This window comes from Symphalangus syndactylus, chromosome 23 (assembly GCF_028878055.3).
Source record: "Symphalangus syndactylus isolate Jambi chromosome 23, NHGRI_mSymSyn1-v2.1_pri, whole genome shotgun sequence".
Classification (NCBI taxonomy): Eukaryota; Metazoa; Chordata; class Mammalia; order Primates; family Hylobatidae; genus Symphalangus; species Symphalangus syndactylus.
The window spans coordinates 53,351,033-53,366,164 of record NC_072445.2 but is presented as its reverse complement, the minus strand read 5'-3'; the positions used below and the strand labels follow the sequence as shown (position 1 = coordinate 53,366,164).

General features: G+C 41.3%; 1 protein-coding gene across 3 annotated transcripts in view; it reads left to right on the top strand.

Moving 5' to 3' along the window:
- The window catches only part of CAP2 (cyclase associated actin cytoskeleton regulatory protein 2), a 162,589-nt gene extending 157,707 nt beyond the window's left edge, over positions 1-4,882 (top strand). For all 3 annotated transcript variants that reach the window (XM_055264096.2, XM_055264098.2, XM_055264095.2), the window contains one exon: positions 3,463-4,882. In XM_055264096.2, the coding sequence (XP_055120071.1) occupies positions 3,463-3,546 (84 nt within the window). In that variant the 3' untranslated portion in view covers positions 3,547-4,882. The remainder of the gene's footprint in view (positions 1-3,462) is intronic.
- Positions 4,883-15,132: the final 10,250 nt, after the last annotated feature.

Genomic DNA, 15,132 nt, shown 5'->3' with positions numbered 1-15,132 from the left:
ACATTACAGGCCAGAATTCATCATTTCAGTTTGAAAAAACAAAACTCTGCAAGCCTCAGGCCATGCTTTCCTAGTAAGTGTGTATAGACAGTCTAACCCTGAGATAGAGAAGAGTCCTCTCTTGGGCCCTCCACCTAAAAAAATTCCTGGAGAGGTGATGCCAACAGCTTCAGGGTAGGAGAGCCAAAAATTGGAGGGAGGCCTGGTCTTTGCAGCTGTTTAAGCAGAAGGCTCAGCTGCATGGGACTGGATCTGCTAAGAAAAGCAGTGGGATTTGGATGAACACTGCAGACTAATGAAGCTGGAATCTGTGGGCGTGGGAGCCAGGCACCTGTAATTGTTAAAGCTTCCCAGGTGATTCCAGTGGGGAGCCAACGTTGAGATCCACTGGCCTAAAGGATGAGTGTAAGTCAAAACCTGAGCGTTCATGCTAAAAACCAAGGTCTTGGCCGAGCGCAGTGGCTCACGCCTGTAATCCCAGCACTTTGGGAGGCTGAGGTGGGCAGATCACGAGCTCAGGAGATCAAGACCATCCTGGCTAACACAGTGAAACCCTGTCTCTACTAAAAATACAAAAAATTAGCCAGGCGTGGTGGCACACGCCTGTAGTCCCAGCTACTCGGGAGGCTGAGGCAGGAGAGTCACTTGAACCTGGAAGGCAGAAGTTGCAGTGAGCCGAGATCACACCACTGCACTCCAGCCTGGGTAACACAGCAAGACTCCATCTCAAAAAAAAAAAAAACCAAGATCTTGCCTCTTACAGGTCAATGACCTTGTGGCCCTCTTCACATATTCTTGGTTGGAGCTGGTAGGGAACAACACAGAGGACCTGCCATGGGCATTATGGTGTGGGAATGGATGGAGGAGATGATTCGTCCTGAAAGAAATCGGTCTCCCAGAGAAGACTCGTTAGCATATTACTAACCCCTCACTGCCAGGAACAGATTTGGGACACCTGTAGTGCAATTACTATCAAAGAGGTGCCTTCATCTGGCACATTCTCTACTTGGCCTGGTTCTTGAGAACAAACACCAAGCCTCATCTACCCATCCAGAAGAGCCCCAGAAGGAATATTGGCTGCACAAACACACACATGTTATTCAGATTGTGGGTTCTTTACTTCAAGATTTTTCCATTGCAGATTTTACTCAAGAAGAATAATCACTCATTATAGCAAGGGCTTTGCCTTTTATTTTATTTATTTATTGTTTGCTTGTTTGTTTGTCTGAGACAGGGTCTTGCTCTATTGACCAGGCTGGAGTGCAGTGGTGCGATCATGGCTTACTGCAACCTCGACCTCCTGGGCTCAGTCAATCTTCCTGCCTCAGCCTCTCAAGTAGCTGGGACTACAGGCATGTGCCACCACACCCTGTTAATTTTTGTATGTTTTGTAGAAACAGTGTCCCTGAGGACAGGCAGAGACAAAGGAGAGGGTGAGATTACCATCCCCACTCCTGGGAATCCTTCTCTGCAACTCTGCCAAAAGAGATGCCGAATCAGAGTGGCTCTTCAGCAGCACTACACTATGTAAAGCTTGTCCTTATACAGTGGGGTCTCGCTACATTGCCCAGGCTGGTCCCGAACTTCTGGGCTCAGATGATCAGCTGGCATCAGCCTCACAAGTACTGGGATTACAGGTGTCAGCCACCATGCCTGGCCCAGGCCTTTCCTTTTGAATGAATGAATGGCTTCATCCCAAAGAAACAGTTAGATCCTACATCTAGGAAGATAGGTACCCATGTGTGTTCCATGGAAACACCACAGCTTATGAGCATGGGCATCAGCTTATCAGACACATGAGGTTTCAACAAGCACTGCATGGACTGGAAGTCCGAGGAGGCCCAGGAGACAGGTCCAAGGCCTCCTTGCCTTGTAGAGGTTTTCTATCTTCTTCTGAAGGTCTTCTGTCCTTCTTCCTTGCCTTGGAGGAGGTCTTCTATCCTCTTCTGAAATGACTGGAGAATCACTGTCGGGGAAAGGAGAGTGTTGACTCAGACTTTTATTTTGACTATTCTGTATTATTCTTTGTGTGTACGCGTTTGTATGTGTATTTTCCAATGGGAGAAGTAGAGTGCCTTGGTGAAGTGTAACAAATGTGTATATAACCCTAAGCTCATTTTTACAATTTATCAAAGAGTAGAGAGCTACCTCTGAGATAAAACCTTTCTACTCCATGTGATTGGAACCAGCAGCATTGGCATCACCTGGGAGCTTGCTGGAAATGCAGATTCTTATTCCATTCCCCAGACCTACTGAATCAGAATCTGCATTTTCATAAGATCCTGAATCAGAATCTGCATTTTTTTTTTTTTTTCTGAGACAGAGTTTCACTCTTGTTGCCCAGGCTGGAGTGCAATGGTGCAATCTCGGCTCACCACAACCTCTGCCTCCTGGGTTCAAGTGATTCTCCTGCCACAGCCTCCCAAGTAGCTGGGATTACAGGCATGTGCTACCACGCCTGGCTAATTTTGTATTTTTAGTAGAGACAGGGTTTCTCCATGTTGGTCAGGCTGGTCTCGAACTCCCAACCTCAGGTGATCCATCCACCTTGGCCTCCCAAAGTCCTGGGATTACAGGCATGAGCCACGGAGCCCAGCCAGGGAGAATCTGCATTTTAATAAGATCCTGGGTCAGAATCTGCATTTTATTATTATTATTATTGTATTGTATTTTACTTTTTGGAGACAGAGTTTTCACTCTTGTTGCCCAGGCTGGAGTCCGGTGGCATGATCTCAGCTCACCACAACCTCTGCCTCCTGGGTTCAAGCGATTCTCCTGCCTCAGCCTCCCGAGTAGCTGGGACTACAGGCGCGTGCCACCATTCCTGGCTACTTTTTTGTATTTTTTTAGTAGAGATAGGGTTTCACCATGTTGGCCAGGCTGGTCTCGAACTCCTGACCTCAGGCGATCCACCCACCTTGGCCTCCCAAAGTTCTGAGATTACAGACGTGAGCCACTGCACCCGGCCAGAATCTGCATTTTCATAAGATCCCAGTTGATTCACGTGCATGTTAAAGTTTAGTGGAGAGTAGTAGGTAAGATAGAGCCCAGATTTGAATTCTGGCTGCGCTGTTACTGGCCACATCATTTGGGGCCAGTTGCTTAATCTCTCGGGCCTCCGTTTCCTACAGATGGCATCCCCAAGAACACCTAGCTCATAGGGTTATTATAGGAGATCTGCTGAGTTCATCTATGTCCAGTGCTTAGAAGGATGCCTGGTTTGTTATAAATGATGCTTTTAGCTTTAATGATGATACTGGCTTGAAGTCACAGAACTGACACATGACATACACAAGTCTCCACGTGACAAAGACCTCCCCATGACACAGCTTGAAATTCGATCGAATTTCTTTGCCTATCATGTGGCACAAATCAGCCTCTCCATCTGTTTGCAAAAGGAAGCCTTAGTTTAAATAACTTGGTTGTAGTTTAAATAACTTTGTTGTTCTTGCCCTTTTCCAGAGAGAATTTCCCGTTCCTGAACAGTTCAAGACAGCATGGGATGGATCCAAGTTAATCACTGAACCTGCAGAAATTATGGCCTAACTTCCCGAGAGACCGAACCCCCTCACGTGAATCCCCCCTATCAAACAAACAAAAAAGCAGCAGTAAAGAGCTAGAAGTTGCAGTAGCCCCTACTGCTTTAGCTTTGGCCTCCAACGATTCTGTGCTATAGACACAGCACTGTTTCTGGCACGCCTTGTGGGCATTTTGAAATATTTAACGTTTCCTCATGATTTGCCTTTGTGTGTGATTTTAGTTCCACATGATGACTTGTGAACATTATGGATTTAAAGGAAAAAAAAAAAGAATTCTGTTCCCCTCATATCATGAACACAGTAACTGATAGGTAAAAAGACTGCATGATTCACTTTTACACTTATATTTCATTGCTAGTTAAAAAATAAAACCTTTGAGACTCTAAGATGTACATTTTTACCTTTTAGGCAATTTCAATATAATGTAGAAGTAGTAGTGTGCCCTGAAAAATGTACACGTTTTTTCTTATTGTTACCATATGTTCACCTTTATCAGCGTGGATACTGTCAGCATGAGTACATATTTCAACCTACGCTTTTAAAAGACGTAGAGTTTATATTAAGGACCAAATTCAGTTCCTTGGTCCTTGGAAGACCTATATTCTCTGTAGTTACTGAAAACTGAAAGTCAATTCTAATTATTCATCTTACATATTTTTCCACCATGTCATTTGAAAACTTACTTTTCTTCTGCATAAGAGATTCTTATGCCAAAACATTAAACAGAAGAAATCATTTTTTTGCTATGTAATACCTCGCAACTTTGCTCTAAAATCAAGCTCAGTTATTATTTTCCAAGTTTGAACATGTTAAATATCAGATGCCTTGTAAATTATGTCTTTAATGTTTTCTTATAGACTAATTTCCTCTTTTCCACCTGCCAGACTTGCTAACCAGGCTCAAAAATGAACATGAAAAAGCCATACATGTATTATTTCTCCTAAAACCTAAGGCATTATCTGTTGGTTTGGCTTGCTGCTCCTATTTTGTAGTCTTGATAGTAGATGCTTCTTCAGCGTAAGAGTAGCTATGATACTCCTTTTTATCTTTTCAGTACATAGTGCTGAAAAATCTGCAACTTCTTGGATCACATTTAATGAATTATAGTATAATGCTTGCAGGCCCAGTACAAGCATATATATTGTGCCTCTTATAGCTTTTGGAATACATCGTTTCCATTTTTTAGATATCTTCTATATCCATATAGTATTCAAATTATTAATGCTCATGTACCAAGGTTTTGCTATAAAAGTTTTGTCTGTATGAATAATGTGGCTTTAGTAAATAATCATTTTTCAACTGTAAACTTATTCTGAAATAAAGTAAAATTCTAATTGTTTAAATACTGTGATGAATTCTGGATGTTAAAATGATTTTTTTTCTACTTTGATTTGCCCCTTGCTCATGTGTCAGACTTAGAAAAGACAGCTGAGTCCTTTGGGTTGAATTAGAGAATTTATCCAGGATGCCATCAGCTTCCCTGATGAATGATGTCTCCTTTGAGATAGATATCAGATAAAGCCATTTGCAATTGGATTGACTGTCAGAAAATTCTAGAATTCAGTTTTGTAAATCAAGTCCTCTTTACTGAGAAAATCCTCCTCATAGATCTTTGTTAACGTAAACATCCCAGAACATAAGTGATTTTATAAATACCATATACACCTTATAAACATATAACTATAAATAACATAATAAATGTATAAGGAAACTCCTAAAAGAAAAAAAAACTGAGAAGATCCTAAAATGGATATATTATATACCCATAATATAGTGATAATTTTGTATTGAGAAATAAATCCACCCATAATTCTTAGAATCTGTCAACTTGCCTCATACTTGACATCAGTCTTTTAGCATGCCTCACCATATGTATTGAAAATCTGGACTTGAGGCTCAACGATTATTTTACCAGCCCTGTATTCCTTAAGCCAGGGGTCCCCAACTCCCAAGCTGTGGACTGGTACTGGTCCGTGGCCTGTTAGGAACTGGGTGGCAAAGCAGAAGGTAAAGGGCTGGCGAGCCAGAATTGCCACCTGAGTTCCGCCTCCTGCCAGATCAGCCACAGCATTAGATTCTCATAGCAGTGTGAACCCTGGTGTGAATTGTGCATGCGAGGGATCTAGATTGCCTGGTCCTTATGAGCATCTAAGGCCTGATGATCTGAGGTGGAACAGTTTCATCTCGAAATTATGCCCCACCCCCCCCACCGTCTGTGGAAAAGTTGTCTTCCACAAAACTGGTCCCTGGTTCAAAAAGCTTGGGGACCACTGCCTTAAACCATCTACTTATGTAACATAAGAGAAGGTTAAATTTGTTGAAAAACCTTTGGCAATGTATAAGCAATTACCAAAAACAATGCTGCATCACCAGTGTGCCTTGTTTCTTGCACCTTTTGAATTCCTGTGTTACCAATGCTGTGACCTAATAAATATTGTCAAAGCATTAAGAAATCTGTACTTAGCAGAATTGCTGTCACATCTATCCCCAAAAAGTCAAAATGAAAATCAGTGTCAGGGCCAGGTGTGGTGTCTCATGCCTGTAATCCCAGCACTTTGGGAGGCTGAGGCGGGTGGATCACGAGGTCAGGAGATCGAGACCATCCTGACTAACACGGTGAAACCCCGTCTCTGCTAAAAATACAAAAAATTAGCCGGGCATGGTGGCGGGCGCCTGTAGTCCCAGCTACTTGGGAGGCTGAGGCAGGAGAATGGCGTGAACCCGGGAGGCGGAGCTTGCAGTGAGCTGAGATCGGGCACTCCTACATCTCGTTACTTTGTAGCATTACAGGATAAAAGTGACAATTCAAAAGAGGGCTTTGTTGTCTTGAAAATTCATTTTTTGATAATACTCTCCCCTTAGATAATCTATTACTGATAGTCGACCTCTCACAGCAAGCCATCTTGAAGTACGGCTTCAATTCTAACCACTCCTCCCTACATATAGAACTGGCAAGAAATACGTGTAGTTTGATTCACTTATTCTCTCCTTCATTGAAAATGTCTGCTGCAACTTCTTAGACTCTAGATGGGTTTATCTAGGGGATCCCTTCATTTTAAAGATGAGAAAGCTGAGACCCTGGGCTAGAACACAACGCACACCTTTGTATAACTACTGTAGTTTAGCTTCTAGTCTCAACATACGCCTCAGTCTCAGAGGTCATCAATCCCGTGGCTTCATCTCATCCTTCATTGGCTGAGATTCTCGACACTACCTTCATCTTATTAAACTCCCTTTGATGTTGTGATTCACAGTGTGCTTCTCTGGCTCCCCTCCCTCCTACATTTTTTGTTTCCCTCTCAAATGCTCAAATACCTAATTTCAATACCTCTATGTAGAAGACTCCCAAATCTACATTCCCAACCCAAATCCACCTCCCCAGAGCCTTCACTCCCAAGTGTCCACAGAGTATTTCTACCTGCCTGTCCCAAACTCATGCAACATGGCTAAAATTAACGCACATCTCTCACACATATCTATCTATTCCTTATCTGCCTTTCTGGTTTCAGTTAATGGCCCCCTCACATTTATCATAGATTTAAAACCAGCCATTTGCTGTAATAAAAAATATGAAAGAGGCCAGGCACGGTGGCTCACGCCTGTAATCCCAACACTTTGGGAGGCCAAAGTGGGCAGATCACGAGGTCAGGAGTTTGAGACCAGTCTGGCCAACATGGTGAAACCCCATCTCTACTAAAAATGAAAAATTAGCCAGGCATGGTGGCTGGCACACACTTTTAATTCCAGCTACTGGGGACGCTGAGGTAGGAGAATTGCTTGAACCCAGGAGGTGGAAGTTGCAGTGAGCCGAGATCATGCCACTGCACTCCAGCCTGGGTGACAGAATAAGACTCCTTCTCAAAAAAAAAAAAAAAAAAGATTTTCTTACAAATATATTTTTATTGAAAAATAACCAAATAATGAAATATCTATTATTTAATTTAATATAACTTTAAATTCTAAATTATGATGAGTTTTTCTGCAAGTATTTATCCCATTACATTTACCTAATTATTTTATTTTAATCATTTACCTAGATTATGTATAAAAATTGTGATTTCATTATTTAAAGTTATAGAACCACCATAACTTTGCAAAATTATAACTGAGACAGTGAAAAGGATTTATCCTAACTAATTCCATCTTGCTTTTAACCTCCAAGCTGTCCTTGTTCATTCCTAGTGTAGGCTGAACTAACTTTGGGAGGAACTTAGTTTATAGTTTAGCTTTGGAACAAAGGTGATGACAGTCCTTTCTCAAAACCAACCTTAATGCCTGTGGACTAGACTGCCTAAAGCCACAAGATTGGAAATTATGGTAGTCTGAGTAAATTCAAGATGTTGCTATTTTTATTAAACCAGTATTAATATCTTATTTATTAAATATTACACAAGCAAAGATCATTCTGTCTTGGGCTGGATTTATAGTTTTGTAACCCCTGTGCCAAATTTTGACACCTTACAGTATTTGGCAGGGATAAGTATGAAATTGCTTGATTAATAAATGCAAACAAAAATGTATGCTGGCAATTCTTAAGACATTTCTAATATTACTTTACCAATAATTTTCAAGCTAGCTTATTTATTAAAGATTTTATTTAAATTATGTAAACTTGAAAAAGCATTTGTCTAGTCTTTTTTTGTGATAAACTATTTGATTCAAGTGCTTTTTTTCTTAAGCCAATTAACTAGAGCTCTTTTATATATTTTCAGCTGTGAAATATTGTGTACACAACACATAAATACATAGATGTATTAGGCATGCCAATAGAAGTACATCTTATAGATTTATAAAAACCTTTTTTTTCCTATCTTAGACTTTCAGATTCTCGATAACCTGTTTCACAACTCTAGGCAGTTGTCAGCTAAATAGCCTTAAATTTTCATATTAAAGGAAACAACTCAGGTGCAAATCAAATGGCAAAATTTACATCACAAGGTACAGAGAGAAAAAGTCTGGTGATGCTAGAGGGAGATTAAAAATCTAATCATTTATTTGATCAAATCAAACATAAAGTTGCAGAAAGCTATCATAGGATTGTATAAGGAGACTCATTTTATTTAGATAGGGACTACCTATCTTTTAAGCGGATCTCTGAGCTCTGGGCAGAGCCCACACTGAATCCTGGGTCTACAAAAAGGAAGAATTATTGAGGTTAAACCATGTGATGCTTTTACAGTGCACTTAAAAAAAATTTTTTTTAAGCAAAGACATTTCTAAGTGTCTAAACCACACTCTTCCTTAAAATCCAAGAGTAACCTCTGTTGCAATAACTATTTTAGTCAAAAAACAAACAAACAACAACAACAACAACAAAAAAACAGGTAACACAATACAAAAGTAAGCAGCTTAAGAACTCAGACGAACTTGGCGGGGCACGGTGGCTCACACCTGTAATCCCAGCACTGTGGGAGCCTGAGGTGGGCAGATCACAAGGTCAGGAGATCAAGACCATCTTGACCAACATGGTGAAACCTCATCTCTACTAAAATACAAAAAATTAGCTGAGTGTGCTGGCATGCGCTGGTAGTCCCAGCTACTCATGAGGTTGAGGCAGGGGAATCGCTTGAACCCGGGAGGCAGAGGTTGCAGTAAGCCACTGCACTCCAGCCTGGGTGACAGAGTGAGACTCAATCTCAAAAAAAAAAAAAAAAACTGAGAGGAACTTACCAGTTTACATTCTTGGGGTTCCATAAGGAAAAACAGGTTTCTCCCCCAAAGGGAGTCTGGCGGCGCCTTCTCCATTTTCTTTAAGGAACCTGAGGCTGTTATAAACTATTTTAGGTCCCCCATGCAGCAGACGGTGCAAGAAAAAGGAGAGACAGCGGAAGTAAATGAAGAAACCAGAATTCAGCCAACTGAGAAGAAAAAACTTTTGCTCAAAAAAAAGACAAGGTCTTAGGAGAAAAACAAAAACAAAAACATGAAAGCCTTTTAAATACAAACACACACATATGCCCACACACACACACACACACACACACACACAATCTTGGATGTTAGTTTTTAATTCAGCTGACTTTTAAGCATTGAGTTCCTTTAGAAAAAATCTTTTTAAATCTCATTACCATATTTCAGCTAGGACAAATTGCTGCTATTTCAGAAGTACAGCCACTGCTCTTTTAGTTTGGCCTGGCTAGCAAAAAAAAAGTGGACTTGTACGTAAATAAAGCTCCTTATTAGTCAAAATAAAAAATCTTTCCTCCTTTTTTTTTCCTTCTGCTGGCCATTTTTCTCCCCCAACCACACCACCGTTTTTGTGTGTGTGGTGGAGTGGTGGAATTTAGCCACTTCAGAGGCCTTGTTCCCCAAAATTAGGAGGAACTTCCTTCAGATTTGATCAAGTCGGGTAGAGTTGATCAAACCCAATGGGAAAAAGACCAAAACAACAACAAAAATAGAAACAAACAACAGCAAAAAAGAGGCAAGCAAAACAAATGATCGCACAACTTACATCATTACCGAGCACTCTAATGGTAAGGAGAAATTAAGACCAGCTGATTGTTAATTTTAACTTTAACTGAGACAAAGCACAATGCAGTTACTTACCTAAGGATGGTTCTCAGGCTGTAGACTACTCTCTACCACCCTAGAAGCAGGAAAAAACCCTCATCCTCCCTGTTGGAAGCAAGCTCAAACTCCATAAAGGAGTTAACTGCCTTCCATCATCACGGAAGCAGGAAAAACTTGCCTTCTTTGAGTTGGAAACAAGTAAAACTCCAAAAAAAAAAAAAAAGGAATTGTATGGGCCAGGTGCAGTGGCTCACACCTGTAATCCCAGCATTTTGGGAGGCCAAGGTGGGTGGATCACCTGAAGTCAGGAGTTTGAGACCAGCCTGGCCAACATGGTGAAAAATCTCTACTAAAAATACAAAAATCAGCCAGGTGTGGTGGTGCACGCCTGTAATCCCAGCTACTTGGGAGGCTGAGGCAGGAGAATTGCTTGAACCCAGGAGGTGGAGGTTGCAGTGAGCTAAGATCACGCCACTGGAATCCAGCCTGGGCAACAGAGCGAGACTCCGTCTCAAAAAATAAGAAAAGAAAAGAAAAGGAATTTTACAGCAAAATAAACTTTAGATCTCGATCCAATTTTGGGAGATCAGGGATTCTCTAGAGGGGGCGCTTCCAGGCATCAGCAAATTGTCCTATTGGTTTGAGCCATAAAGATAGCTCAAGCTGGTACCAAGCACCAATAGATTTGTCAAAGGTCAGGGGCACTTCTACTCAGAATCTCTTCACGGTTACCAAAATGTGAACCCCAAAAATCTGAGACAAGGCAAGTCTCAGTTCATTTAGAAAGTTTATTTTGCCAAGGTTGAGGACGCATGCCTGTGACATAGCCTCAGGAGGTCCTGACGACATGTGGCCAAGGTGGTCAGACCACAGTTTGGTTTTTAACATTTTAGAGAGACATGAGACATCAATCAATATATGTAAGATGAACATTGGTTTAGTCTGGAAAGGCGGGACAACTCAAAGCCTCAAAGCAGGGAGGGGGCTTCCAGGTGTCCAGGTGATAGGTAGATAAGAGACAAATGGTTGCATTCTTTTTTTTTTTTTAGATGAAGTCTTGCTCTTGTCGCTCAGGCTGGAGTGCAGTGGCTCCATCTCGGCTCACAGCAAGCTCCGTCTCCCAGATTCAAGTGATTCTTGTGCCTCAGCCTTCCTGAGTAGCTGGGATTAGAAGCTACCACCATGCCCGGCTAATTTTTGTCTTTTTAGTAGAGAAAGGGTTTCACCATGTTGGCCAGGCTTGTCTGGAATTGACCTCAGGTGATCCACCCACCTCAGCCTCCCAAAGTGCTGGGATTACAGGTGTAAACCACTGCAGGTTGCATTGTTTTGAGTTTCTGATTAGCGTCTCCAAAGGAGGCAATCAGATATCATTTATCTCAGTGAGCAGAGGGGTGACTGAATAGAATGGGAGGCGGGTTTGCCCTGAGCAGTTCCCAGCTTGACTTTTTCCTTTAGCTTAGTGATTTTGGGGGCCCAAAATATTTTCCTTTCACAGATCTATGGATCTGGAGCCTTCCCTTGTCTTCTCTACCAAATCCTTAGGAATTATTGCATAAACTTAATAGTCCAAAAGTGAATTTCATTAAAAATGTTCATTTCAAAAGAATTATTTTAAACCATTGGCACTTTCAGCACCACTTCAGATACAGATGCAATTTTAAGGGCTTTAATTGCTTCAACTGAGACAAGCTGATTTTATAATCTGTCACAGATTTCTTTTGCATATTTAACCATTTCAATGTTTCTGTACATGATGCAGCTTGTATCTGTGCTACAAGTGAAGAGTAAGCCAGCTCAAATTTCTCCAAATGGTTTTTGTTCCCCTACTGTTTGCTTAGTAACTTGGCACAGAATATACAACTAACAAAGGGCAATGTTTGCCTGTTAGAGAATTTTTTTTCAGTTTCCCTCCAATACAATGTATTATTATTTTTAGAGACAGAGTCTCACTCTGTTGCCCAGGCTGGAGTGCAGTGGTGCAATCTCGGCTCACTGCAACCTCTGCCTCCCAGGTTCAAGCAATTATCCTGCCTCAGCCTCCCGAGTAGCTGGAACTACAGGCACACACCACCATGCCTGGCTAATTTTTGTATTTTTATTAGAGATGGGGTCTCACCATATCGGCCAGGCTGGTCTCAAACTCCTGACCTCGTGATCTGCCCACCTCGGCCTCCCAAAGTGCTGGGATTACAGGCGTGAGCCACTGCACCCAGCCGGCAATGTATTATTTTATATTTAAAGATAATTCTTGCCTAAAACTGCAACTTTGAATATTTGAGTCCTAAGTCTACTTTATTTCCTTGTTTTTTTAGGACTGTCAATAGTCAAAGAACTATAAACCAAAAATAAAATTATAAGGCCAGAATGTAAGCCAAAAATAAAATTCTGGGGTCCCCCAACCATCTGAATGGACTTCCTCCTCCACCAGGGCACTCTAAAATTTCACCTGAAAGACTGGTTCAAGCTAGGATGGGAAGTGGGGATTGGACATTACCTTCGACCCTCCAGCATTAACATGTTAAGTCTGATAAGAAACATTAACGGTCAGCCTGGTGCAGTGGCTCACGCCCGTAATCCCACTTTGGGAGGCCAAGGTGGGTGGATCACGAAGTCAAGAGATCGACACTATCGGCCAACATGGTGAAACCCCATCGCTAATAAAAATACAAAAATTAGCCGGGTGTGGTGGCATGCACCTGTAGTCCCAGCTACTTGGGAGTCTGAGGCAGGAGAATGGCTTGAATCCAGGAGGCAGAGGTTGCAGTGAGCTGAGATGGCGACACTGCACTCCAGCCTGGCAATAGAGCAAGACTCCATCACAAAAAAAAAAAAAAAAGAAAACAAAAGAAAAAAGAAACATTTACAGTCTATTATCTCTGAAACCTGCTATCTGGAGGCTTCATCTGCACGATTAAATTTTGGTCTCCATAACCTCTTAATGTAACCCAGACATTCCTTTCTACTGATAATAACTCTTACAGCCAATTGCCAATCAGAAAATTTTAAAATCTACCTAAGACCTTGACCTCCAACCTTCCCCGCTTCGAATTGTCCCATCTTTCTGCACAGAACCAATGTATATCTTTAAAGTATTTGATTGCTGTCTCATGTCTCCCTAAAATATGTTAAACCAAGCTGTGCCCCAACCACATTGGGCACATGTTCTCAGAACCACCTGACGGCTGTGTCATTGGCCATGGTCACTCATATTTGGCTCAGAATAAATCTCTTCAAATATTTTACAGAGTTTGACTCTTTTCATCAGCAGAATGATACCCTCATAATAACCTGAAGATTCAGATGAAGTAAATGCACCACTTAATAAACTATAATGCCAGGTTTTAAATTGCATTCACCAATATTACAAAGGTTTTCTCATTGAAAATCAGTTAGTACTTTCCTGAGTTCAATAATTCATCCAAGCAACTGATCAGAGGTGTGCATTTGAAAATTTTTTTATTTTTAATAATAACTCTGTGACCTCATTTCTTTCACTCAAAAGTCAATAAACCTACAGTAGGAAGTCTTCCCATGAATATAGAAGTTCTGTAGATTTGTTTTGGGAGAATGAGGTTTGGGAAGACTGATCTTTCCTGCTTATTGTCCCTGTGGGGCATAATAATGTCCACACATAATGAGTAGTACGCATCCCCTCACAGGGTGATGCTAACGACACATGCCCTCCAGCAGCCCGCCCTGCATGCAGCTGATATTGTGATAGCCCCTGCTGCAGGCATTCCTCTTCAATTTAAAAGCTGTAGAGAACATATCAGAGTTAGGAGAATGCAGACTCTCTGTTCCAGGAAATTGATTACCTTCTGCAATCAAGCATGATAAAATTTATGATCTTTTACATATATTTAAAGATGTTGTCCTGTAGCATTACTAAAAGATGTATAGAGGTCTGAAGAAATATTTTACAAGAACTATGCATGACATGTTATCTTCAATAATAGGATATCAATTTATAGCAATATGATTTTTAAAGGAGTTGTAAATTATTTGTATTCTTTATGTTCTGGGATAAAGAGAAAAGCTGGCTGAAATAACCAGGAACTTCCACCACCATTATGAGTTGTTTCTTTAGCTCTGACTACAATGGCAAATCGAAACAGAGATTTTGGTATTTATCTGGTAAAGTTAAGCAAAAAGCAACTATACATGCCTACTGAAAAATAGTATTTGAAAATCTAAGTTATCCAAATTACCTGTACAAATTCACCAAATAAGTAGTCAACACTTACCCTACTGCTCAAAGCTGATATACAAGTATCTGAAGAATAAAAAAGGAATATTTTAATGGAAGCCTATTTAGTGAATGTGGAATTCAGGGAATGATGTCCCATCGTTAACAACTAAAATCTGAGAGATTTTCATGGAGTTATCAAAATGTTCTCTCATTCGTTAGCATCTAAAATAATTATGCCAGCAATATGGTCTACAGGCTGCTTCTACCAACTGACTAGACAACCATTTTCTCAAATTAAATTAACCCCATACTCTATAGTTTATAGAAGTCTCTCTCAAAAAAGCTGCAACCTCTCACCAGAGATATTTCTAATAGTGTTCATCTTCAGTGAAAAAAAAAAAGCTCATACTTCATTAACTTTAAAAAAGTAAAGTAAGCCTTGCATTAATGAAACAGGATCATTCCCTTGACCCCTTCGTGGGACTCAGCCTATAGCTCTCAACCCCTTACAGAAGTGGGAGCATGCAGGCGAGTGGGTACAGGGGCCAGGACAAGTGCTTCTGGGTAACCAGCAGGAGCAGAACTCCGTGAGAGCCCATGGCAGCAGCTAGGGGTTGCCTGCCAACCCCAAGGCCCCAGAGGCATGTGTTAGAGTGCACTCTCTTAGCTTTGCCATCCACGGTTGGCTTAAGTGTTACACAGCTCAGTGGAGGGTCAGTGTGACAGCCTCTTGTACCCACACCTGGGATCTTGTCCATCATCCAGGAAGAATAAGGTCACATGAATGAATTGAAGGGTGGTGAATGTGGAGGATTTTATTGAGTGGTAGAAGTGGCTCTCAGCTGGATGCGGAGCTAGAAAGGGAATGGAGTGGGAAGGTGGTCTTCC